We start from the raw sequence: 24,614 nt of genomic DNA, 5'->3' as shown, positions 1-24,614 counted from the left end.
TCTGAAGCCCAGGGCTGTGTCTACACTGGGCCACTTATTCCGGAAAATCAGCCGCTTTTCCGGAATAAGCTACGAGCTGTCTACACTGGCCCTTGAATTTCCGGAAAAGCAACGACACTCTACTGTACAAAATCAGCCGCTATTCCGGAAAAACTATTCTGCTCCCGCTCGGGCATAAGTCCTTATTCCGGAACATTGTTCCGGAAAAGGGCCAGTGTAGACAGCCCAGTAGTCTTTTCCGGAAAAAAGCCCCAATCGCGAAAATGGCGATTGGGGCTCTTTTCCGGCAAAGTGCGTCTACATTGGCCACAGACACTTTTCCGGAAAAAGGGCTTTTCCGGAAAAGCAGCCTGCCAATGTAGACGCTCCTTTTCCGGAAAAACTGAAAACGGAATAGTATTCCGTTTTAAGCATTTCCGGAAATTCATGCCAGTGTAGACACAGCCCAGGTGTTTATTCCCGAGGCCCACCCCCTCCGGTGCAGCACCGCCCTGGCCCCCGCAGGGCTGGCTGGCCCGAAAGGAGCAGGCCGCAGACAGAGATACCTACACAAAGGCGTGTGCCCCCCATCCCGGGCCTGAGTCAGACCTCGCTTGCGGCATTTTACATGCACCTCTGACAGCTTCGTCTGCACACCCAGTCCCCGCCACTCCCACCCCCGCCTGAGGCCCAGGGCGCTGAGTGCCCCCCCCCGAGGCCCAGGGTGCCGAGTGTCCCCCCCACCTGGGGCCCAGGGTGCCGAGTGCCCCCCCCACCTGAGGCCCAGGGTGCTGAACATCCCCCCTCCCCCCCCACCTGAGGCCCAGGGTGCTGAACATCCCCCCCCCCACCTGAGGCCCAGGGTGCCGAACATCCCCCCTCCCCCCCCACCTGAGGCCCAGGGTGCTGAACATCCCCCCTCCCCCCCCACCTGAGGCCCAGGGTGCCGAGCATCCCCCCACCCCACCATGGGCCCAGGGTGCCGAGCGTACCTGCCCGGCGATTTGGAGTGGCTGTAATCTGAGGAGAGCGAGGCGCTGGGGGAGCTGCAGCTGCTGCGCCGGTGGCATCTGCGGGCCGGGGAGGGGCTGGGGGATCTGCAGGGGAGAGAAGGAGCATGAACGACCTGGCCAGAGATTAGTGCCCGGCTCCCACTGCCCTGCATGGCCCATGCACCCGAGGGAGCGGAAGGGTGCCCGCTGCCACCAACGGGCTTTGGATCCGGCCCAGGGGGAGAAGCCACGGGGGAGGGGACTCTCTTCTCAGCCACGCACCAGCCCCGCCATGTCCCAAAGGCCTGGCCCCCCACTGCATGTCTTTGGGGGCCTTCAGCAGCTAGAGCCAGGCGAGCCCTCGCCCCCCTACGCTGCAGGCTGGCCTCTGAAGCCTCACCTCTTGCGCTCTTTGTTTTTCTCTTTCCTTTTGTTCTTGGGGCTCCGGGACCTAGGGAAGAGAAGAGAACTGAAAACACAGATGTCAGCGACGGCCCAGCCCCAAGGTCGTCAACGCTGGATTCAACGCTGCCCCCCCACCGGCCAGCCCCAAGGACGGTGCTCAGCACATGGGGCGTGTGTGTGAGGGGGTTGCACCCGGCGGGGGAGCCGCTGAACCGAAGAGGGGCCCTCGGGATCTCTGCCACCCCATCCCCGTGTTAGAATCTGGTCTGAGCCCATCAAGGCTGCATACGCCACTGTGAGGAAGTGGGGAGTTTTGGGAGTTCAAAGGGGGGGTGTTGCACACGGGGGCCACCCAGTGCCCGGAAGCTACTGGCTTAATGTGACAAAGGGGGGTAGTTTGCTGTGTCAGAGAACAGCCCAGAATTGGAGCCGTGGTGTCTGGTATCCTGGGGAGCCCGGCCCTGCTCAGAGGACACAGCGGCTGCGTCTAGATTGGCAAGTTTTTCCGCAAAAGCTACACTGGCCACTTGAATTTGCACGAGAACACTGACGATCTAATGTAAGATTGTCAGTGTTCTTCCGCAAATACTATGATGCTCCCGTTCAGGAAAAAGCCCTTTTGCGCAAATGTATTTGTGCAAGAGGGTCAGTGTAGACAGCTAAAAGCCATTTTGCGCAAAAAAGCCCTGATGGCGAAAATGGCGATCGGGGCTTTCTTGTGCAAAACCGCGTCTAAATTGGCACGGACGCTTTTCTGCAAAATGTGCTTTTGTGGAAAAGCGTCCGTGCCAATCTAGACGCTCTTTTCCACAAATGCTTTTAATGGAAAAACTTTTCCGTTAAAAGCATTTGCGGAAAATCATGCCAGTCTAGACGTAGCCAGCCAGTTCCAGCCAGATGACAGACAATGGGCTGCAGAGAGGGATCCGGACAACCGGCCCAGCCTATCCCAGCGAGGGGAGAGCACTGGACAGAGGAGAGGAGGCAGAAAAGAGAGAAACCCAGGCCACCCTGTTCCCTGGGGAGAAGACAATGGACAGGAGAGGGGCTGTTGCTGGGGGTATTGGAGGCGCTGCTGGGAGACTGGGGGCTATTTTTTGGGGACTGAGACCAGAGCAGGCAGGACTCAGCTGGCTGCAGGGGAGATTGACATGTGGGCTGAGGGCCCAGGCCGACTGGCCCGAGAGATCCTTTGCTGTGTTCAAAGCTCAATAAACCCTTCTGTTTGGTGCTGGCTGATAGTCGCTCTGGTCTAGAGAACAGGGGGACCCCATCCCCTCTGGGGGCGGAGGCCCGGGGGTCCAGAGGGAGTGGCCACCCCTGAAGGGGCTCACGGCGGAGACAGGCGGCTGAAGGCCCTGAGAGGCGCCGTCCCGGAGGCAGAGGGGCGGACCCCCCAGTGAGAGTGGGCACCCCAAGAGAGGGGGGTTCCGCCCAGGAGCCGAGGGGCCAAGTGTGGGCACGACCTGTGAGCCACGACAGCCGCACTGGGCCAAATTCTCTGCTGGCGTCGATGGGGGTTTCTCCACTGACATCAGCCGGGTCTTCGTCCCTGCAGCGACCCCTGCGGTTCAGTCTAAAGCCGTGCTGGGGCGCCGAGACCCTGCTGACCCGGCGTATGATAGCCTGGGCCTGTCCCTGGGAATTTCTAGCGTCTGGGGATTCACGTTGCTTTCCAATCCCCCACTTTGAATTTTGAGTTCAATCCCCCCCTCCCGCCCCCCGAATCCACATTCAAATCCCAAGCAGGGGATTTTGGCGCCAGTTTCAGTGTCAAATCAGGGAGCGGAGCCCTGAGAGCTGCTCGAGTCATGGGCATTCGCCGCCACCTGCGGGCTTGCCGCTGACACGGGCTGTCTTTCCCCAAGGGGTGTGCAGCTGGATGGGGAGCAGAACCCCGGGGGAGTTCCCAGAGCTGTGCCACGCAGGAGACCAGCCTCGCCGATCGCCGGGACCCCGGCTGGCCTGAGCATCTATGACCTAGGTCGGCAAGGTCCCTGAGCCAGGGGCCTCTCTCATGGCTTTGGGCACATGACAGGTGTTGCCCGTGGGTCTATGGGCAGCGGGTAGCGTAGGCAAAATACTGCCCACACGCCCTGCCGCCAAGGAAGGCTGGGGCCGTGGCAAGGCAGCCCGGCTTCCCCGGCCACAGGGAGGGCTGAGGCTGGGCCGCAGCAGGGCAGCCCCCCCCTTCCAGGTAGCATTGAGATGGGGGTAGGCAGGGCTTAGCTCTAGGGGCGGGGCCTCAGGCAGAAGGGGCGGGGCTGGGACTTGCCTTCCCTAGCTGGGCCTTCACCTACCACCCATGCATGGTTATACCCATTTGGCCCTCCCTTGCTCATTTTCCTTGGGGCTGTGCCCTTTTCACACTGGTGGCATATTCCCCCTAGCAGAGGGCAGCCATGCGTGGACACACCACCATCCCAGGGGGCTGCCAAGGCAAGGTGCCCCACACCCCTCCAACCCCAGGCAGGAAGGGGAGAGGGGCGTGTTCAGCCCGGGGGAGCCCTGCCCCCCAAAACAAATGTGGGGAGGGGAGCCGGGGATCGGGCCCAGCTCCCTGGTGCCCAAGGTGCGTCTACGTTGGAGCTGGAGGCATCGTCCTCGGCTTGGACGGACCCGCACCAGCTGTGATGGAAACAGCGGGCTACCGTAGCAGGGGAGGGAGGGGCTGAGAATTCAGATACCCCACCAGCCTGAGCATCTGCACCCTCCGCCGGGAAGCAGGGCAACAATTGCATGGGGGGGGGGGGTTGCTCAGGGCTGACGGGGCAGAAACAGGAGGAAGGGGGAGCAGCCCCCCAGAGCTGGTTTTGCCCTCCCCTCTTGCACCCTGTTCCAAACCACGGAAGTGAGCATGTGCTTGGAGTTGTTCTGGCGACCTCATGCTGCTGGGAGCAAGGGCTGGTGTCTTGGGTGGGGGTGGGGAGTATGCTGCCAGGGATCCCTGGATCTCTGTGCTGTTGAGAGGCAGGAATTGCTGGATCTCAAGGTGCTGCTGGGGAAAGTAATCCCTGGATTTCAGGGTGCTGGGGGAGGGATCCCTGGATCTCTGGGTGCTGCTGGGGGAGGGATCCCTGGATTTCAGGGGGCTGCCGGGGGGAGGGATCGCTGGATCTCAGGGTGCTGCTGAGGGGGGATGGATCCCCAGATCTCAAGGTGCTGCTGGGGGGAGGAATCCCTGGATTTCAGGGTGCTGGGGGAGGGATCCCTGGATCTCAGGGTGCTGCTGGGGGGAGGGAACCCTGGATTTCAGGGGGCTGCCGGGGGGAGGGATCGCTGGATCTCAGGATGCTGCTGAGGGGGGAGGGATCCCCAGATCTCAAGGTGCTGCCGGGGGAGGAATCCCTGGATTTCAGGGTGCTGGGGGAGGGATCCCTGGATCTTGGGGTGCTGCCAGGGGTGTGTGTGGGAAAGATACTGGATGGGGAAGTAAATTCAAAAGCTTGTTTCTCTCCCCACCAGAGCTGGTCCGATGAGCCTCAGGCAGGCACATCAGACAGGCTGCCGGGGAGTTCTTTGCCTTCCTCGGAAGCACCGAGCTTCTCTCTGTGGGGCCCGGGCTGGCTCCCTGGGGGCTATGACCCACTGCCCTGTCCCGGGGGGAGTCTTGGAGCAGATGTCGCCCGGCCTTGCCGAATGCACAGCAGGCTGGGATGTGCTGGGAGCAGCTGGGCCGGATGCAGCCGGCTCGCCCGGTGCCCAGCTGAAGTGACTCTGCACGTCTCACCGGTGGCCTCTGACGGAGCAGGGCCGAGCAGGGCTGGCGGTGTCAGGCAGGTGGGGTGTAGGGAGTTGCAGTCTGGCCACTCCACGAGCCCCCTTTGCTCCGGGCCCCCCATGGGCCTGCTGGCTGGAGGAGCCTCTGATGTGCCTATGAGCCAGGCTTACCCCTCAGCCAGCTCAGGGCACCGGCTGCCTGCTTCCTCCCCTCCCTGACCCAGGCACCCCCTGAAGCCCCACAGGAAGCAGGCGGATGTGCAGAGGCCAGGAGGGAAGCGAGGGCGCCAGGGTGGGACTGAGGCTCTTGCATCGTTCGCTCTCACCTGTGTCTTCTCTTCTTCCGGGAGCCAGACTCAGACCTGAGGGGGGACGGGGCAATAGAAATGAGAGACAGAGCCACAGGAGACGGGTTGAGATGCGCCCTGCGGGAGTCAGTCCCACCCTGAGGGACGGGAAACAGGCAGGCAGGGAGGGAGAAAAGGAGGGGGGGTCGGTCCTTGGGAAGGGGTATGTGCAGGAGGGGAGGGATAATGCCTTCATATTTCAATGGTGCATCTATCTGCCCTCCTACAAGCCCTCTCTCCACCCACCCACGCCTGCCTAGCCAGCCCCCCAGCCCCAGAAAGCCCCTCTATTTATCCATCGCAGACACATTCATTTCTGTGTTTCTCAGCCACCGCTCTGGTGAAATAATTCCACCCGCAAACGACCTGCAGCTGAATCTGGGTAGGAGGCAGCAGCGGTTCAAACAGCCCCTCGTGCCATGGCCCAGCAGCTTGGCACAGGTGCAGGAGAATCCTCTGTCCCTTTGAAATGGGGGTGGGGGGTGCGTGGAGATTTCGCTCAGAACAGAATGACCTGACCCAGGACTGAGGCAGGACTCTGGGGCTAACGCTCTGACTCCTGCAAAACATACATGCCACGGGATCTCCCCCGCCAGGACCTCGATGTTACATCTGGTCCCCAAGAAGCCACCTTTACCCGTGTTCCCTGTAAACTGTGGGCTTGGGCGGCCACCCAGGAGAGAATCAAACACTGCAGAGCGCCCACAGATGTGTTTCTCCTGGTGGTGCACATCTGTGCATGCTTGGTGCATGTAACAAAATGTATTATGTCCTAAGACCCAAGTCCAGCTGCATTCTGCAGAGGACCTCAGCCAGTGCCGCTAACAGTCTCCACCCTCTGCTTCTGGTCCAGCTGGGATGAGTGAGGTGTTGTTGGGATCACACCTCCCGGGGGCTTGTTACCCTCCCCCCAAAAGAGGGGGAATGAAAGATTTATGAATGATCATTTATTCAACCTTTGGAATCATTTAACCCAATAGGATGGCAGCATGCAAATGACCCAGTCAGCTGCCTGGCAGGCTGTGGAAGGATTGGTTGAGCCACCTCGGATGCTAGCCAGCCATGAGAAGCTGTACTTGTCCCCCCGGGATGCTAGTCACTGCTGGATGCACCCAGGAAGCAGAGGGGTGGGTGTGTAATCTGGAGGAAAAGGACCCTGCCCTATGTGTTCTTGGGGGCCTCACCCTTCTCCCTGCATTGGCCCACCCCGCTCTGCCTTCGGGGGCAGGGAGAGTCTCCATCTGGATCCTTCCCATGTTGCTCTGCATTGGTCCTTGGGCAACGCCACTGACCAGCACCTGCTGCTCTGTCTGCTAGGACCACCACGCGCTGAGCCTCGATTCAGTCTGACGCCCAAGCTCCAGGTGAGACAAGGGGTCTGCACGGAGGGATCGCACCAGCGATTCGGACAGACTCAGTGTCCCCGGTGCTGGGCCTTAGCCCCTGGGGGGTAACACCGGGCAGCGCAAGCGGAGGGCCAGGGAGACGTGGCAGGGTGGCTGGGTTGAGGAGCCTGTGACAGCCACTGCTATAGGGCAGAGGGCCCACGCCCGGCCAAGGAAGGGGAGAGCTGGGAAAGGGGATGGGAGAGCTGGGGGAGAAGGGTGGAGGAAGGATGGAGCAGCAAGGGAAGAGTCACCGCCTGCCCCGTCCCACTACCTGTCTCGTCTGTGTTTCTTCCCATTCTTCTTCTTCTTCTCCTTCCGGAGGGGTGAGGAGCTGTCGCAGCTGGAAAGCAAACAGGGATGCCTTTGAGTGGCAGGTGGGACCTTTCTATCCCTGGCTGGGGCCTCCCGAGGGCTGAGAGTTTCTGGGACCAGTGTCTGAGAACACAACTCCCTCCTGCTGACCCCTCTGCGCCGGATACCCAGCATAAGCCCCAGCAGCCGGCATCTTGAGCCAACGCACACCCAGCCCAAACTGGGGAGGCTTCAGAGAGAAAGCCAGAGATCCCTCCCAGTGGCCAAAGGGATTTGAACACCGAATTATCACGGGAGCATAGTGTTCAAATCAGCCAGATGGCTTGGAAAGTCTCAGCCAAGGTGTTTAGCAAACACAGTCAAGAGCATTGAAGATGTTCTGCAAAACAGGGCAGAGGGTTTTCCGGGGGGTCCTTTGGCGGAAATTTGGTTTCCAATTCTGATTAAAAGGTTGGTTTTGAAGCCTTGTGGACAGCTCTAAAAACGGCTTTTCCTCTTGAATCTCGGCACCCCCCTGTGGCCGCTGCAGGCTCTAACAGGGAACCGGCTGCCAAGAGCTTGGGCCAAAGTCTCCTCACTCGCGTTCTGATTTATGCTAATCGTTGGCGCGGTGCAAACCCAGACCAGAATGAGCCCCTGCCCCAAAGTGCTTCCAGACGCCAGCTGGACTCGGCTTCCCCAAAGCCCCCAGTGCCGGCCTCATTCCCCTTCCACTGAAGTCACTGGGAAATCGCCCACTGCAGCTTGGGGATCTTCGACCACTGGGCCTGCGGGGGCCCACTGGGGCCCATCCGAGCCAGCCTGCAGCTTCCGGGGCACTGAGGGTCTGATCCTGAACCCGGAGGATTAAGGGAAAGCATTTCCCTGGCCCCGCAGGGCGTCTCTGCCCTGCAGGCCAGGCTGGGACAGTAACACAAGCAGCCGTTCCCTCCCTCGCTGCTTTATCTGCATGTGGCTGTGCAGCTGACTCTGCTAGGGGCCCTGGGCGGGCCGGGCTCACTGCAGAGCCACGGCTATTGTGCCTCGCACGGCCAGCTCAGGCGTGTCTCCGCAGTCACACCCCGCCTGTGCTGCGCACACCTGCCGATGCTGGGTCGGGCAGGCTGCAGCAAACGGGGTGTTGGCTTGGCACAGCTTCGCGGCTGCTCCCCCGCGAGCCTGCAGCGGGGGGCAGGCGCGGACAAGGAGGAGGCGGCTCCCACGTCACTCACCTGCGCTCCGATCCTGGCTTCCTTTTTTTGCTGGTGGGGGGGATGAAACAGATAAACCACGTGTTAGTGGCAGCGTCTTTCTGGTGGGCAGAGCCCAGGACCCAGCTGGGCTGGGGCCCAAGCTGCCCCACTTAGCCCTTCGTCAGGGGCCCAAATCCAGCTCACTTACCACCTCCCTCATGCTGAGAATCTTCTCCCCCCTCCCCCAGCCATGGGTGCTCCCTGCATGTGCCCTGGTATGCGCTCGGCTGGGCGATGGCATAATTACATGCCACACTTACCGCATGCACTGGCAGGGACTGCCTCGTGGGGCCGCGCCCTGGCAGAGAGGGGAACCCGTGCGGCACTAGGTGCATCCCGAGCAGCCATTTGCAAACCCCCAAACTCCCATCAGAGCCCCAGCCGCAGAGGGCCAGGCAGGCACAGCCACAGAGGCGGGCACAGCCACAGAGGGGGGCACAGCCACAGAGGCGGGCACAGCCACAGAGGGACCTTTCACGTGCTAGATCGTGTTTGGTCGTCAGCCCCTCCACTGTTCTCTCCTGTCCTCGGCTTGCATTTCAGCTGGGAGGACCCCTAGTTACCCCAAGTGCAACCAGGGCACCCCATGGGGCTGGCCTGACGGCTCCGTGGGCCCAGGGAGACACAGCCCCCAACGTGGGGCTGTCCGGAGCCCACCAGGCATGGCTGCTCTCCCACGCGCCACGCTGAGCGCCTGAGCCCCAGCACCTAGCGCTTTCTGTCGCCGCTGGCCTCCCCGGATGCTCCTCTGCACCCCCCGTGCTGGCAACGCTGGGTGTTTGCTGTTTGTCAACTGAGCAGGGCAACCGGGACTAACACCCAGTCAGGATCTCCAGGACAGGGCTTAGAAAAGGGACTGTCCCGGCCAGAATGGGACACGTGAGCATCCTAATTGGAGCCTTCCCATAAGAAATGTGTGTGCGCAAGTCTGTGCGCGTGTGTCCTTCCCTTCGACGGTTGTGTGCCCGGGGCGATGCGTGTCTCTCGCTCTCTGTTGTCTGCATCTCTTTGTGTGTGTCCCTGTGCGTTCCTGGTGTGCATCTCTGGGTGTGTGCATGGTTCTAGCTCTGTTATCTTCCTCCCTCTCTCTGGGTATCTCTATGTGTCTCCCTGGCTTGTGTCTGGCAGGGACGGGGGGTCTATGCTAGTCTGCGTGATAGCGTCTCTCCATCTCTGCATGGGTCTGGCTCTCTGGGGGTGTCTCTGTGTTGTATCCCCCCACTGGGCATGCTCTCTCTGTCTGTATCTCTGTGTTTCTGCACAGGCTCAGTAACGGACTATCCTTAGCTTTGTGTCTCTAGCTCTGTGAGTGTTTTGTGTTTCCGGCTCTCTGACTCTGTGCATGTGTGTATCTGTTTGGGTCTCTGTGAATGGGGTGTGATGGTATCTGCTTGGCTCTCAGTGAAGGGTATGTGTGTGTGTGTGTGTGTGTGTGTGTGTTCCTGTCTCTCTCACAGCTATCTGCAACAACCCTGCATCTCTCTCCGCCTCTCCTTATCCACAGCAGCTCAGCCTCCCCTCTCCCCAGCTGACCCCAGCAATTCCACACCAGGCTGCGGTCAGCCTGACTCGGGAACACTCTGCTCCCCGCAGCACACGCTGGAGTCGAACCGGGCTCGCACCTAAGAGGGCGGGCTGCTGGGTAGGATTCCAGACTCGCTGGCCGCGGGGTCCTGCTACCGTGCCGAGGAGCTGGGTGACTGGTTCCCTCATTCGGCATATTCAGGGAATTGCTTTGCCTCCAAAAGCAGTGACGAGACGCCGCGCCCATGACAGGAGCCCTTTCCTTCTCAGCTTGCCAAATGGTGACAATTAACTTGCCACCCTCCCACTGCAACCAACTGACAGGGGAGGCCAGACCCAGGGGGTGGTGTTGTGCTGAAGGGAGTCCCGGGGAATGGGAGGGCAGAGCTGAAAAGAGGGGGGCTGCAGGTGGATGGAGAGGAGCTGGGCTTGGCAGGGGAGTGCTGGGCCAGAAGCACGGGGGGCGGGGTAAGACAGGGCACACACTCCTGGGGCAGGCTGGAGTAGTCCTTGTCTGACTCCTCTGCCTCGTTAAGCAGGTGTCTTTCCAGGCTGCCAGGAAGGCAGGCAGCCCCTGATTAATCACCAGCCAGACGGGCTCATTAAAGCTGCCAGCTCAGCTCTGTAGACAGAGTCATTAGCAGTAGCGAGGGGGGAAGGGGGGCTGTGCTGGAGATGAGTGTGAGGAACTGCAGGGATGGGACATGACATGAGGCGGCACCTCACCAGCTCAGAGACCCCACCCGCCCTGCTGGGGAATCCCCAGGGAATGGGGCAAGGGGCATGCCCGGCCTCCTTGGCTATGGAGTGTAAAAGGGGACCTGCTGCAGCTGAGGAGTCCCCCAACCTGCCTTATGCCACCCCCCGCCCCTCAGTGCCTCAGACCAGGGCAGCTCCAGGGCGTGACCTAGTGTCCAGAAGGCGGCAGGGCCCTCACCGACCAATTCAGCATAAGCGAGAGCAGCCCGGTGGTCCTTTTGCTGTCCATGAGGTGTGGATTTGGCCCTGGGTGAGGTGATGAGGTGAGGCTCTAGGGGGACTGAGAATATTGCTGCCATTCGCCCTGGGAACGTGTGCCAGGATTTCTGGGAGGAGCTGGGACGGGCCAGACAGTGGGGTCTCCACAATTCATACGAGTTGTGGGGTGAGCCTGCCAGCTTGGGGCACGCAGCGTGCGAGCACTTTGCACCAGCAGCTTCCTCTCTGGGCTTCCCTGAGCTCACTTTGCTCTAGCTAGAGCCAGCAGCCAAGCCACGGCAGAGTTGGCAGGATCCCTGGGTACGTATGTGAGTGGCTGGCCTGTACCGCCGCAGCTTTGCTACTACCGGTAGGGGAACTCGCTGGATCAACGTGAGCCGGGGCAGGTCCCTAGATGTAGCAGGGGCACTTTGGAGTAGACATGCCCTACGTGTCCTTAGACAAGGCATTTTGTGGCTTTGTGCCTCAGTTTCCCCAAATGTAAGCAGGGTTAAGGGGCCTGGGAGCGACTCACTGGCTTTGGGAGATAGGCCAGGGCCACTTTACACCTCTCTGCGCAGCGCGCCAAGAGAGAGGGATTCAAAGTGCTGGATTAGTGCTAGGGGTGTTCTTTCCCCACCTTGTGTTTGGCAGAGGGGTCAAGTTCTTCCCCACACCCCCAGCACAGGGGGCTACAAAATGGCCCCTCCCTAGGCAAGATCTCATAGAGGTCACCAAGTCCACTCCCCCATCCTCACCACAGGAGCGAGCACCATCCCTGACAGATTTTGCTCCAAATCCCTGCTCCGTGAGTGGCCAGCGCGGAACCACGGCAGGTCATCGCGGGCCTGCGGCGGGACGGGCCAGAGCCTGCTGCTTGGGCACAACATGGGGGAAGAGCGAGGGCGGGGAGCTGGGGCAAGGGCAGGAAGCCGGACAGGCTGCTGCTGCCAGTACCTCCCCTCCTCTCCCGCCCTGCCTCTGCCCAGGGAACCTCCGGGAGCCAGCCTTGGGCACGGGAGGTGAGAACAAAGAATGGGGACCCCAGTCAGGCATGAGGGGACACTGTGGCAGGTGCTGCAGTGCTACTGGGAGAGCCCCGTGGCCCTTAGCCCAGCCCCACACTGCTGGCTGCCCCACCCCAGCGGGGTAAGGGGAGGGAGTGGGAAGCATGGGTGGTGGGTGAAGGCCCATCTGGGGAAGGCAAGCTGAAGCTCCGCCCCTTCTGCCCGAAGCCCCACCCTTTCCCCAGACCACACCCCTTCAACAACCTCCCGCCCCAGCCAAGTCCCGCCCAACCCCAGCTGCAGGTCAGGGCTGCCATGTGGCATGGCCCCAGCCCCTCCCAGGCAGCTGGGCAGTGAAGGCAGGTTTGGGAAGGCAATGCGTTCCCTTGCCTGCGTTACCCGCCGCCCATGGTGGGAAGGGTGGAGAGGGTGGCTGGGGAAGGGAAGCGAGGGGTCCCCAGGGAAGCTGGCAAGGGGCTGTGTGCTCAGCTTGGTTTGGGGCAGGTGCGTATCCTCCTCCCAATGGCAGGGTGCTTGGACTGAACCTCTTCTACTGCCCTCCCGAAACACAGTGGACTGGGCCCGGGGGGGAGAACTCACCGGCTCCGGCGATGACTCGATTTCTTTTTCTTTTTCTTCTTGGGCGGCGGCGAGGCGGAGCTGCTACACCTCCTCTTCAGCCTGCGGGGCAGGGGAGAGCTCAGGGTGGGGAGTGGTAACCGCTCACCCCCTTCCCCTCCTGTGCCCCATGACGCAGCCCTGCCCAGAGCCTGGGTGTGTCCCTCCACAGAGTGCGAGTGTTTTGGGCAGTGAGTCCATGTGAGGGGTGTGCATTGAGCACGGGGGCAGGGGGTGGGGGGTGCTGTGTGTGCATGTTGCTGTATCTCTGGGGGTGAGTGGATGCATACACAGAGCTCTGTGTGTGGGGGGGGGGGTTGTGGATATCTCTGGCCACATCTTTGGAATAAAGGTGTTTTTAAATCTGTTGTAGGTGACATATTAACTAACACAGATTAAACTCCTAGGCTACATCTACACTGGCCCCTTTTCCGGAAGGGGCATGTTAATTTCAGCTATCGTAGCAGGGTAATCCGCGGGGGATTTAAATATCCCCCGCGGCATTTAAATAAAAATGTCCGCCGCTTTTTTCCGGCTTTTAGAAAAGCCGGAAAAGAGCGTCTACACTGGCCCCGATCCTCCGGAAAAAGCGCCCTTTTCCGGAGGCTCTTATTCCTACTTTGAAGTACTTCAAAGTAGGAATAAGAGCCTCTGGAAAAGGGCGCTTTTTCCGGAGGATCGGGGCCAGTGTAGACGCTCTTTGAAGTACTTCAAAGTAGGAATAAGAGCCTCCGGAAAAGGGCGCTTTTTCCGGAGGATCGGGGCCAGTGTAGATGCTCTTTTCCGGCTTTTCTAAAAGCTGGAAAAAAGCGGCGGACATTTTTATTTAAATGCCGCGGGGGATATTTAAATCCCCCGCGGATTTCCCTACTACGATAGCTGAAATTAACATGCCCCTTCCGGAAAAGGGGCCAGTGTAGACGAGCCCCTAGTGTGTATCTCAGCATGTGTGTGGGAGTATGTCAGCCCAAAGGGGCAGCCTAGAGGTTGTTGTAACCCACTAACACCTGTTAAAAAGACAGACTACTGCTGCTTCCCACAAGGGTAACAACCCACTGCTGCCACCTGCTAGGATAACAATTTACTGCTGCTACCCACTAGGATAACAACTGACTGCTGCTACCTGCTAGGATAACAACTTACACTGCAACTCATTAGGATAACCAACTACTTCTGCTACCTTCTAGAAAGATAACCTATGATGCTACCTGCTAGGATAACAACCTACTACTGCTAGCTGAGTAGTCCCTGCACCTTGGAGGTGAGTGCTGTGATGCTGAAGGGCCAGGGTTCAAGCCTACGTGGCAGAGGGAGGTCATGGCAGTGTCTCAGCAGCGAGTTTCCAGGTTAGCACTGCTTAGGTGAGGAGTATCTGTTGTGCGCACAATACACAGCACCATGGACACCGGCCATGCTTCTCCCTGGCAGCTGACAGGTGTTCCCAGTGGCAGACGTAGCTGGAGAGGGGCTTTGGATCCAGTCCTAGCAGCCCAGATCAGGCCCCAGCCCTGCCGCTTGTGCCTTTAGCTCAGGGCCGGTGCTTTTGCTGCAGAAGGGAGCTAGCCAGGTTCCGCGGGTACCGGCAGTTTGTTCCTTTGGGCCCAGGTTCCTATGCCCATTGGTAAGGCTGCCATCTCTGGACGTCCTTACAAGGGGCTGTGCGGTGACTCCTGGGGGTGGCTGTGTGCGATGGCATGGCCCAGCCTTCCTTGGCAGAAAGCGTGGGCAGGGCGCGAGAGAGATGGCTTTGGCACTGGGCCAGCAGCACTGCAATTAGCATTTCTTCTGCCTCTCAAAGCTCGCACCCCCCCTCACACTGCGCCCCCAGAAGGAGGGAGACCCCTGAGAGCAGCAACAATGGACAGAAGTGAGCAAAGGGCTGGCAGGAGCAACTGCCGAGGGAAGCTGGAAAGAGCTGATGCAGCACGGCTTGGCTCGGCAATGGCTGAGTGAGCGCACGGCCAGCTGCAAACAGGCTGGAAAGAGCGAGGCGGGAGAGACATTTGCTCGGGGGAGTGCAGGGGGCATGCGCAATGCAGATGCGACGGGCTCACAGGAAGATGTAGGCTTTAGAGAAAGCATCCCCAGGAGAGGCGTGGGAACTCCATTGCTTGGCCACAGGAAACTAGATGGTCCTGGGGGGAGGGTTATGCGAGCCCATGTGCCTCCATGGGAAAGCTGTTGCTGCACATGCACTGAATGCAGGTGATGTGGGGGCAGGGCCTGTGGGGTCAGGTGCAGTGTTCCCTATAAGCAGATCACTTGGGCCACCAGGAGGGATTCAAATGTTGCTTAGCAGAGCGCCCGTAGCTGGCAGCATGTGTTGCTGCTGGTGGTGCACATCGGCACATGCCTCAGTGCAGAGAACAAAATTTATTCCGCACATGAGTGGGAAAAAAAACTAGAGGGAACATTGGTCACATGCCCCCCAGATTTGCTGCTTGGCTTGTACTGAGCATGCTCACACTGACTGAGCATGCTCAGTAACTGTGGAAGCTGGCTGCCCTCACTCCTCCCTCCCCCCATCAGCAGGCGTAGGTCATTTCTCTGTGCAATTGGCACGTGCTGTTCCCAGGCTGCGTGGCCCAGGCCGGGCACCACGCTCAGCTGTCTGCTGGCATGGTCACATTTCTCAGGCACCCATTTGCCGCACAGGGGGTCAGACCGTCCCAGACTGACACTTTTTCCAAGCCGGGTCACTTGTGCGTTTCCCACGTGGAACCTCTGTGGCCTCCATGTCTGAGAGCAGCCCGCGCGGGCCCCGATCCCGGTCAGGCAGAGCCGCGAGGAGTGCTTGGTTCTGGGCCACCTGCAAGCACCCTCAGGCTACATGTGCTCTTCTCCAAAGAGCCCTGGAGCGGAGCTGGTGCCAGTGCCTCCAGCACAGCCCTGTGGCCGCTTGGCAGCATCCCCCGTGACTTCCCTGGACTCTGTGCGTGTGCTGTAATATACGTGTGTTTTCTGGGGCACCCAGGCGTGTATCTCACCCCTGCCAGCCCCCTGCCCTCACCTGTACTCTCTGTGGCTGCAGTGGTCTCGGTAGCAGTCGGCTGGGCAGTCACACAGCAGTAGGCAGCCCTCTCCATACACTGGGTACTCCAGGGCGTACTCCTCCCCATCCACCATGTGCTGGTTTTCTATCACTCTGCTCAAGGGAGAAGACGCAGGTTGATCAGTGTGGGGCTATTTGCTTGTCACTGACTATAGATCACGCCTGGTCCTGGGCCTAGCCGGAGCTTGGGGAGGGGGCCTGATTCGAGACACCTTCCCCATCAACCATACTAGGCCCTAACCACTGGGCTGTCTTTCCTCTGGCCCTGTGGGGCTTTGCCAAAGGCAGATCACTTGCAACGCGGCCACCCGAGCAATGCTGCAGTCTTACAAATGCCCCGAGGGTAGCTCCATGCACCCAGCCTGCTGCTTCCTGGAGCCCGGGCGCAGGCTCCGTGTCATTAAGGTGTGACTGCTAATTATGCCCCCCTCTCCCCCGGTGGAATTATTTCATGGCCTGTGTGTTCCTCTGGCAGCAGCAGCAGCAGCCCGCCAAGCCCCAAAGGCGACAAGTTTTCTGGAGAGCAGCAGAGCGTGCGAGAGGGACGATAACCCTTCGGGAGCCACAGAGCTGTGTGGGCAGCAGCCCCAGGCCATGCAGGCAGGGGAGCCGCCCTGCTGGCAGGGAACTGGAAGCAGTTCCCGTGACTGCTCATTCTCAGCCTGAGATGGGATCGGAGCCCGCCCTGCCCCAAGGAAGAGCAGAGGCCTCCCTTCCTATTACAGGGGCATCCGCTCTGTCTGATCGGGCAAGGCATCAGCCAGCACAAGAGGGTGCTGGCCATGATGGGGGCTCTGGGCGCTACCGTAATACATCTAATAACTAATATGCAGCTCCCAGCACAGTGTTGTCCTGATCTGTAACGGGCTGCTAGGTGCTACCGTAATATACCTAATAACTAACATGCAGCACCCAGCACGATGGGGTCCTAGCTGTGACTGGGGCTGCAAGGCCCTACCGCAATACACCTAATAGCTAACATGCAGCACCGAGCACAACAGGGCTTGATCTGTGACTGGAGCTGCTAGGCGCTACCGTAATACACCTAATAACTAACATGCAGCACCCAGCACGATGGGGCCTGGTCTGTGACTGGAGCTGCTAGGCGCTACCGTAATACACCTAATAACTACATACAGCACCAAACACAATGGGGTCCTAGCTGTGACTGGGGCTGCAAGGCACTACCGTAATACACCTAATAGCTAACATGCAGCACCGAGCACAACGGGGCCTGATCTGTGACTGGAGCTGCTAGGCGCTACCGTAATACACCTAATAACTACATACAGCACCAAACACAATGGGGTCCTAGCTGTGACTGGGGCTGCAAGGCACTACTGTAATACACCTAATAGCTAACACGCAGTGCCCAGCACAATGGAATCCTGACGCTCTGCACTCATGGAGGTACTATCCGGTTGCTTCTCACCGTGAGCCCCCTCTTGGGCAGGACCTTGGCTCTTCCCCCTCCCCCATGGTGTCCCTCGCTGCATCCCCTTTGTTTAGTTCAGTTTTCCTTGCACATGGACAGGTTAAGGGGGGCAACTCCTCCAGAGTCACGCGCGGGCCAATGAGCGGCCTGTCCAATCACGCTGCTTCCTTGTTGGCTGACCGGGAGGGAATGAAACTGCCACTCAGAGAGTGGCGGGGACGAGCGAAGGGGGAGCCCCAGGCAAACCCCGGGGCAAGCCATGCTTCGAAGCCACGCGGCAGTCTCCGGGGTGGACGTGCACATGCTAGGAAATGGGCTTCCTGTCTTTGCCCTGCAGATACCGAGCCAGGCTGGGGATTTCAGGCCACGGCCCCTGAGGCTTGGCAGCTGGAGACCCAAGGAATGGCTGGCTGGGCCCAGCCCACCTCCCATCTCTGCTCTGTTCCTGGGTGCTTCAGGCCCATGTGCTTGGTACAGCTGGTAACGCACAGAGCAGGCAGCCCTGCTCCACTCACACCACATGCCCTTGCGATTGGCTCCAATGCCCACAGAAGGTGCCAGAGAACAGACTAATCTTCTTCCCCGGCTGACACGGCGGAGGGCTGGTGCTGAGCTGTTCTGGGCTGGGAAGCGGAAAAGCCCTTGGGCAGAGATAAGGAGGCCAATCTCTGCCCCTTTGTGCGGATTTGTCTGGCCACAAAGCGCCCCTGCTTGCTATTTTGCAGCACGCTCTGCCTGGCTGCATTTCAGCGCTGGGCCTGTGCACCAGTGCACGGTTTGTAAGTGCGCCAGGATCCTTCAGGAGGAACAGCGCTCGATAGACACATGTTATTGTCCCCTTAAAATCCCTCCCAGTCTGAACTCAGCACAGGGACATTACTGCTGCATGGTTCTCTCTCCTGCCTGCCACTGCCTGGGTGTGTCCACACGCGTGAGCTGGAGGAAAGCCGGTCGTCTGGTTTGGGAGTCAGAAGAATGGAGGACCAATACTTGGCTCTACCACAGATTCCCTGTATGACTTTCTGTGAGTCACTTAATTGTTCAGTGCCTCAGTTTCCCATAGTATGGTCTAATCTATGTAGATGGCAGCCTTTCTGGGGCTGGATCTCTCTCTCCAATTATGCATACACAGCACCTTGCACAATGAGGCTTCAGTCTCACTTGGGGCTTCCAAGAAACAACAGGCAGGTGGTAAGAGGGCAGGTCCTCGTATTGAAAGGTAAGAGACAAAGGGTTGGAATAAGTGGTTGTTTTTCCCAGTGGAGAGAGGTAACTAGTGGGGTCCCCCAGGGACCCGTTCTGGGACCGGTGCCGTTCAACACATTCATAAATGGTCTGGAAAAAGGAAATGAAGAGCAAGGTGACAAAAATGGCAAACGACACAAAACGACTCAAGTTCAAAGCTGAGTGTGAAAAGCCACAAAGGGATCTCACAGAACGGGGTGGCGGAATGGCAGATGGAATCCAGTGCTGATCAATGCAAAGGAATGCATATTGGAAAACAGAATTCCAAGTGTGCCTGCAAAATGACAAGGTCTAAATTAGCGGTAACCGCTCAGGAAAGACAGCTTGGAGTCATTGAGGATAGCTCTTTGAAAACATTCGTTCAATGTGCAGTGGTAGTAAAAAAATCTGACAGAATGTTAGACACCCCAGGGCAAAGGGTAGATAAGAAGACAGAAAACATCATAATGCCATGATGTAAATCCACGGTGCAACCACCCCTTGTTTCCTTTGGGTAGGTCTGGTTGCCTGATCTGAACAAAGATATATAAGAATGGGAAATAATATAGAACTGGTCAACAAAAATGATTAAGGGCATGAAACCGTTTCCTTATAAGGAGAAATTAAAAAGACCGGGACAGCTCAGTCTAGAAAAAAAGACAACTAAGAGGGGATATGACAGAGGTCTATAAAACCATGACTGGTGTGGAACAAGTGAATAGAGAAATGTTACTTACCCCTTCCCATGACACAAGAACTGGGGATCACATGATGAAATCAATAGGCAGTACTTTTAAAAGAAACACAAGGAAGTACTTCACACAACACAGTCAACCTGCGGAACTCACTGCCATAGGAAGCTGTGAAGGCCAAAAGTATTACTGGGTACAAAGAAGAATAAAATGGAGGATGAGCCCATCAGTGCCTATCAACCAAGGTGGTCAGGGATGCCATCCCAGCAACCAGCCCATGCAGGTAGCCCGAGACATCGACTGCCCTGTTTGAGATCATGACAGCAGTTGCCAAATGACATCAACGTCAAAGTTCCATAGGGATCAGCCCTCATTGGCTGGCGTGAATGAGATTGAGCCAAGGTTGCGCGGGGCCCAGGAGCCAGCTGACGATGGGAGCCTGGATGTTTGTTGTTCATCCCCGGTAGGTCTGAGGAGGGTTATCTGGGATTAGCAGGGGGTGAAGAAGTCACTGAAGATCGCTGGGAGAGGGCGCTGCCAGGTTATCGCTGGTGGGGCTTAGCCGGTGTTCCGTGGATTATCCGAGCGGAGAGGGGGATGAACAGCAATCCGGGGATTCAGCGGGATTATCTGGTCATCACAGGAACTGCCTTGGGGGACCTTGAAGTTTTTGAGCTGCTCACCAGGCTCACCGTGGGGCAGGCAGGGACATTTGGGGGTCACCTTCCGTCCACGTGGGGTCGGAGGCCACGTGGAGGCTCTCTGCTGGTGAGTGCAGGGGATTCACGATGGCTGTGGCGGTTACCCAGCAGCAGTAAGGCCGTCAGGGGCAGTAGGACAAAGTTACCTGAAGGTCGCACGTGGCCTCTTGAAGGCAGGATGGTTTTGGTGCTGCCTGAGGCTAGTCTGGGGGGTACCAGGCAAGCAGCTGGCTGGCACCAGCTGCAATGGGGCAGGGCCCAGCTTGCCTGTTGCAGAGACACTGGGAGAAGAAGGGGAATGAGAGGAACAAAACCCTTGGGGTCTTTCCTCCCACCAAGGGGCTTATCTGCTTAATACCCAGGGCTGCCATCATGCTCCCATGGAAACCAAGGCATTCTACGGACTACAACGAAGGGCAACAGGATGGGGGCTGGTGACTTGTATGTTGGCCGCGCCCTTGGGTTTGAGCATCTCAAAGGGCCTTGCAGATGCCCACGAAGAGACACACAGAGCCCTGGAGAGCAGGTCAGTGTCACAGTGCCAGGGTGCCCAACGCAGCGGGACAACACAGCTCCATGGTCAGCCCCAGGAGCAGCACGTTGGGGCCGGCTAGGTACGGGGCCTGCTTTTCCCAGGGGTACGGTGGCTGCTCTGGACATCAGGCCCATGTGGATTCCGGGGCCTAGCCCCAGGCACCTGCATGGGAACACTTGGGTCTGGGTACCTGGCAGCTGATCACACAGTCACTGAGGTGGAGAATCCGGGTTAGCTCCCCCCAAGTCCTGCCCCCTCCCCTCTCCACTACACACTACTCCTGTGTAGACTCAGAGACACAACAGTCAGCAGGGACCATCGTGATCAACCAGCCTGACCTACATGTTGACACCTACAGAACCTCACCTACTCCCATAGGTGGCATGGGGGGGGCACGTGCCCACCGCAGAAACTCACCTACTCCCATAGGTGGCATGGGGGGGCACGTGCCCACCGCAGAAACTCACCTACTCCCATAGGTGGCACGGGGGGGCACGTGCCCACCGCAGAAACTCACCTACTCCCATAGGTGGCATGGGGGGGCACGTGCCCACCGCAGAAACTCACCTACTCCCATAGGTGGCACACGGGGAGCACGTGCCCACCCACAGAACCTCATCTATTCCCATAGGTGGCACATGGGGAGCATGAAAGGGCCCCGGGACTTAACCACAATGTATTTTTAGGGTGCGATTTATATTATGGCTGCTAAAGGCTCTCCTAAAGCGGCCGGAGTTTGCCCCTCTGCCGCCACCGAGAGGGGGATGCCACGCCGTCACATCTCTCCATGCACACGAGCCTTGGGCCCCTGGGAGTGTCACCCAGTTAAGAGCTGAGGGAGCCATTGCCTGCTATAAGGGAGTGAAAACCTGGGTGCCATGCACCTGAAGTTGGAGCAGGCCCTTTTCCTCTCTCCTGCAAATTATCCTTCCTCCCAGTGGCCAGCCAGGGAGAGCGGCTTTTCTCAGGCAGGCTGCCTTCATTTCTCCCATGGCGTGTTTCTCGCTGATCAGCTTCAGTGACATTTGGAGATAGCTTTTGCTGAGATGCACTCACAGGCCAGGAAATGCCCTAACTGCAATACATACAGGCTGTGTCTAGACTGCAACCCTTTTCCGTAAAAGGGATGCAAATTAGACACATTGCAATTGCAAATGAAGTGGGGATTTAAATCCCCCCCGCTTCATTTGCATAAACATGGCTGCCGCTTTTTTCCGGCTCGGAGCTTTGCTGGAAAAAAGCACCAGTCTAGATGCAGATCTTTCGGAAAATAAAGCCTTTTCTGAAAGATCCCTCATTCTTCTTAAAAGGAATAAGGGATCTTTCGGAAAAGGCTTTATTTTCCGAAAGATCCCCGTCTAGACTGGCGTTTTTTTCTGGCAAATCTCCGAGCCGGAAAAAAGCGGCAGCCATGTTTATGCAAATGAAGCAGGGGGATTTAAATCCCCGCTTCATTTGCAATTGTGATGTGTCTAATTTGCATCCCTTTTACGGAAAAGGGATGCAGTCTAGACACAGCCACGGTGACTTGCTGGAGTCAGGCAGGTGCTACTGCTCAGCACTACGGACAGCTCCCAGGCAAGGCAAAGCCAGGACAGACTCTCTGACTAAAGTCAGCCCATCCCACGTGTTTCTCCCATTAGCTCTGCTTAACCATTGAGGACCAGGCTTTGCTGCCTGAGTGATTTCCCCTCTTCTCCTGAAACCTGTAGAGCACATAAACCTTTCCCTTTTAGTGACAGCGGGCCCCCCTCAGGAGAGTGGGGCTGTTTGGCTGGGCTGGAGGGCCTTAGAAAAAATTGCTGGAGCAGGAACTCAGAGGCAGCATGGATTCTATTCCTGGCTCTGCACTGGCCTGCTGCGTAACCTTTGACTGCTGGATGCCTCAGTTTCCCCATATGTAAAATGGGGAGAATGCGGCTGACCTGCTTTCGCTCTGCCTTTGAGATCCCCACAATGGCTGCAAAGAGCTCTGGGCGATTGTGATGAATCACGTACATCAAAAGAACACGATTATGGTTGCAGAGCCAAGGCCTTGGCAATCAGGAAATGCCGGCCTTAGTGTTGTCTGGGCAGGGCTCATTTTGCCCCCCTTGTGCACATGCTGCATGAGCCACATGCCCGTGACCACATGCTATTTCTGCTACAGGATCCCAGCCTCATGCAATGAACACACCAGACTGTGCTCATTCAATATTTGGTCTTCGCATTGCTCAGTGTGGCCCTAGGCCTGAGCTACTATCCATTATTCAACACCCCCCCTCCCAAAAGACAAAACTGTGCCCTGCCTGGGATTTCTATTGTGTCCGAGTGCTTCACAGCTGTTAGTGCATCTTCCTGCCACCACGGAGGGATGGAGGGGCGGCACGATCTCCGTATCACACATGGGGATCCATTCCTTTCAGGGGCCTGCTCTCGGGGTGAGAGCTAGCAGCTGATTGTTCAGATCACATCGCACGACATGGGGAAAGACCAGCTCGACCCCCAGGGGAAAGGCAGCGACATTTATCAGCTCTGAGACTCCCCTGCAGGGGGAAACGACTACACTGAACTACTGCTGCTGCTACCACTGGATGGTCAAGAGGCATCGGGCAAGATTCTACATGGTTTCTGTAAAGGGAAGTCATGCCACACCAATCTACTAGAGTTCTCCAAGGGGGTTAACAAGCATGTGGACAAGGGGGAATCCAGTGGATAGAGTATACTTAGAATTCCAGAAAGCCTTTGACAGGGTCCCTCACCAAAGGCTCTTTTAAGCACAACAAGCTGTCATGGGACAAGAGGGACGGTCCACTTATGGCTTGGTAACTAGTTAAAAGATGGAAACAAAAGGCAGGAATGGTCAGTTTTCAGAATGGAGAGAGGTAACTAGTGGATGATCTGGAAAAAAGGGGTAAACAGGGAGGTGGCAGAATTTGCAGATGATACAAGACTGCTCAAGATAGCAAAGTCCAAAGAAGACTTGCGAGATCCCTTTGTAATTCTTCACAAACTGGGTGACTGGCAACAACATGGCAGGTGAAATTCAGTGTTGATACATGCAAAGTGGAACACATTGGAAAATGTCAGGTCAATATACATATGAAATGATGGGGTCTAAATTAGCTGTTACCGCTCAAGAAAGATCTCGGAGTCGTTGTGGATAGTTCTCTGAAAACATCCACTCCACATGCAGCGGTCAAAAAAAGCAAACAGAAGGTTGGGAATCGCTAAGAAAGGGTTAACCAAAGCAACAGAACGTATCATATTGCCGCTGTATAAATCCATAGTACCCCGCATCTCGAATACTGCAGGCAGACGTGGTCGCCTCCTCTCAAGGAAGATATATTGGGATTGGAAAAGGGCAACAAAAATGATAAAGGGTTTGGAACAGCTGCCGTATGAGGAGAGATTAATAAAACCGGGACTTTTTAGGTTGGAAAAGAGATGGGAGGGGGATAGAATAGAGTTCTATAAAATCACGACTGGTATGGAGAAAGTAAATAAGTCTTATTTACTCCTCATAATACAAGAACTAAGGAGTCACCATATGAAATTAATAGGCAGCTGGTTTAAAACAAACCAAAGGAAGTATTTCTTCATCCAGCGCACAGTCAACCTGTGGAACTCCCTGCCAGAGGATTTTGTGAAGGCCAAGGCTATAACAGGGTTCAAAAAAGAACTGGATACATTCATGAAGATTAGGTCCATCAATGGCTATTAACCAGGATAGGCAGGGAAGGAAGAGCAGGTTCTGTGTGTCAAGTTGGGAATGGGAGACCGGGAATGGATCACTTGATGATTCCCGGTTCTGTTCACTCCCTCTGGGGCACCTGGCATTGGCCACTGTGGGCAGACAGGACACTGGGCTAGATGGACCTTTGGTCTGATCCAGTCTGGCCGTGCTTATGTTCTGATTCTTATCCTGTAGGAGGAGACATGTCTCTGTACAGCCTGAGCACATTGGGGGGAAGGACTGGGCCCCCGAGGCACTATTGAGTCACAGAAGTGATGCCAACCTTGCTTAGGCCTGGGACCATCTGTTGTGTGTTTGTACAGCCCCTAGCATGCTGGGTCCTGGACCGCAAATGGGATCTGAGGCGCTACTGCAGTCACCAGCTGGGGTTTCTTCCTCGCGAGTCACCCTGCACCCAGCATAGCCTGCCAGCAACTTCAGCCCTCAAATTCTGCCCCCCCCCCGACCCCAGCCTGTTTTCTAAACTTTCGAGACTCTCACCCCCTTCCCAGCAGCGGATGGGGAGACAGGAGACGGCTTTTTTAGTACTTAGATGCTGCCTCCCCCCGTCCCACTCCACGGCGCTCCCCGAGCAAATGGGCCTGCCGTTAAGATCCAGGTGGGTGCCGGGCAAAGCACTGCAGTCCCTGGTAAAATTGAAAGAATGCCGCAGGTGCCAGGCAGCTCCATTCCCTCTCAGAGGGGCAGCGTGTCTCACCACCTTTCCCCCTCCTTGGCACGCCCGGTGGCCTTGCAAAGTCTGCCATGAGTGCCACGGC

The 24,614-nt window shown here is 57.6% G+C and overlaps 1 protein-coding gene across 2 annotated transcripts in view; it reads right to left on the bottom strand.

The window, feature by feature from the left end:
* The window catches only part of LOC102452366 (uncharacterized), an 87,797-nt gene that overhangs the window by 29,156 nt on the left and 34,027 nt on the right, over positions 1-24,614 (bottom strand). Inside the window, exons 1-7 of one of the 2 annotated variants that reach the window (XM_075904954.1) lie at positions 15,492-15,620; positions 12,464-12,544; positions 8,355-8,384; positions 7,103-7,171; positions 5,423-5,458; positions 1,372-1,422; positions 972-1,076 (exon numbers count right to left, since the gene is read on the bottom strand). In XM_075904954.1, coding sequence (XP_075761069.1) covers positions 972-1,076; positions 1,372-1,422; positions 5,423-5,458; positions 7,103-7,171; positions 8,355-8,384; positions 12,464-12,544; positions 15,492-15,607 — 488 coding nt within the window. In that variant the 5' untranslated portion in view covers positions 15,608-15,620. Of the gene's footprint in view, positions 1-971; positions 1,077-1,371; positions 1,423-5,422; positions 5,459-7,102; positions 7,172-8,354; positions 8,385-12,463; positions 12,545-15,491; positions 15,621-24,614 lie in introns of those variants that run through there. The other variant, XM_075904953.1, reaches the window with a different exon arrangement.

The sequence above is a fragment of the Pelodiscus sinensis genome, chromosome 21 (genome assembly GCF_049634645.1).
Source record: "Pelodiscus sinensis isolate JC-2024 chromosome 21, ASM4963464v1, whole genome shotgun sequence".
NCBI lineage: Eukaryota > Metazoa > Chordata > Testudines > Trionychidae > Pelodiscus > Pelodiscus sinensis.
This window is presented reverse-complemented; position numbering and strand designations above follow the sequence as displayed.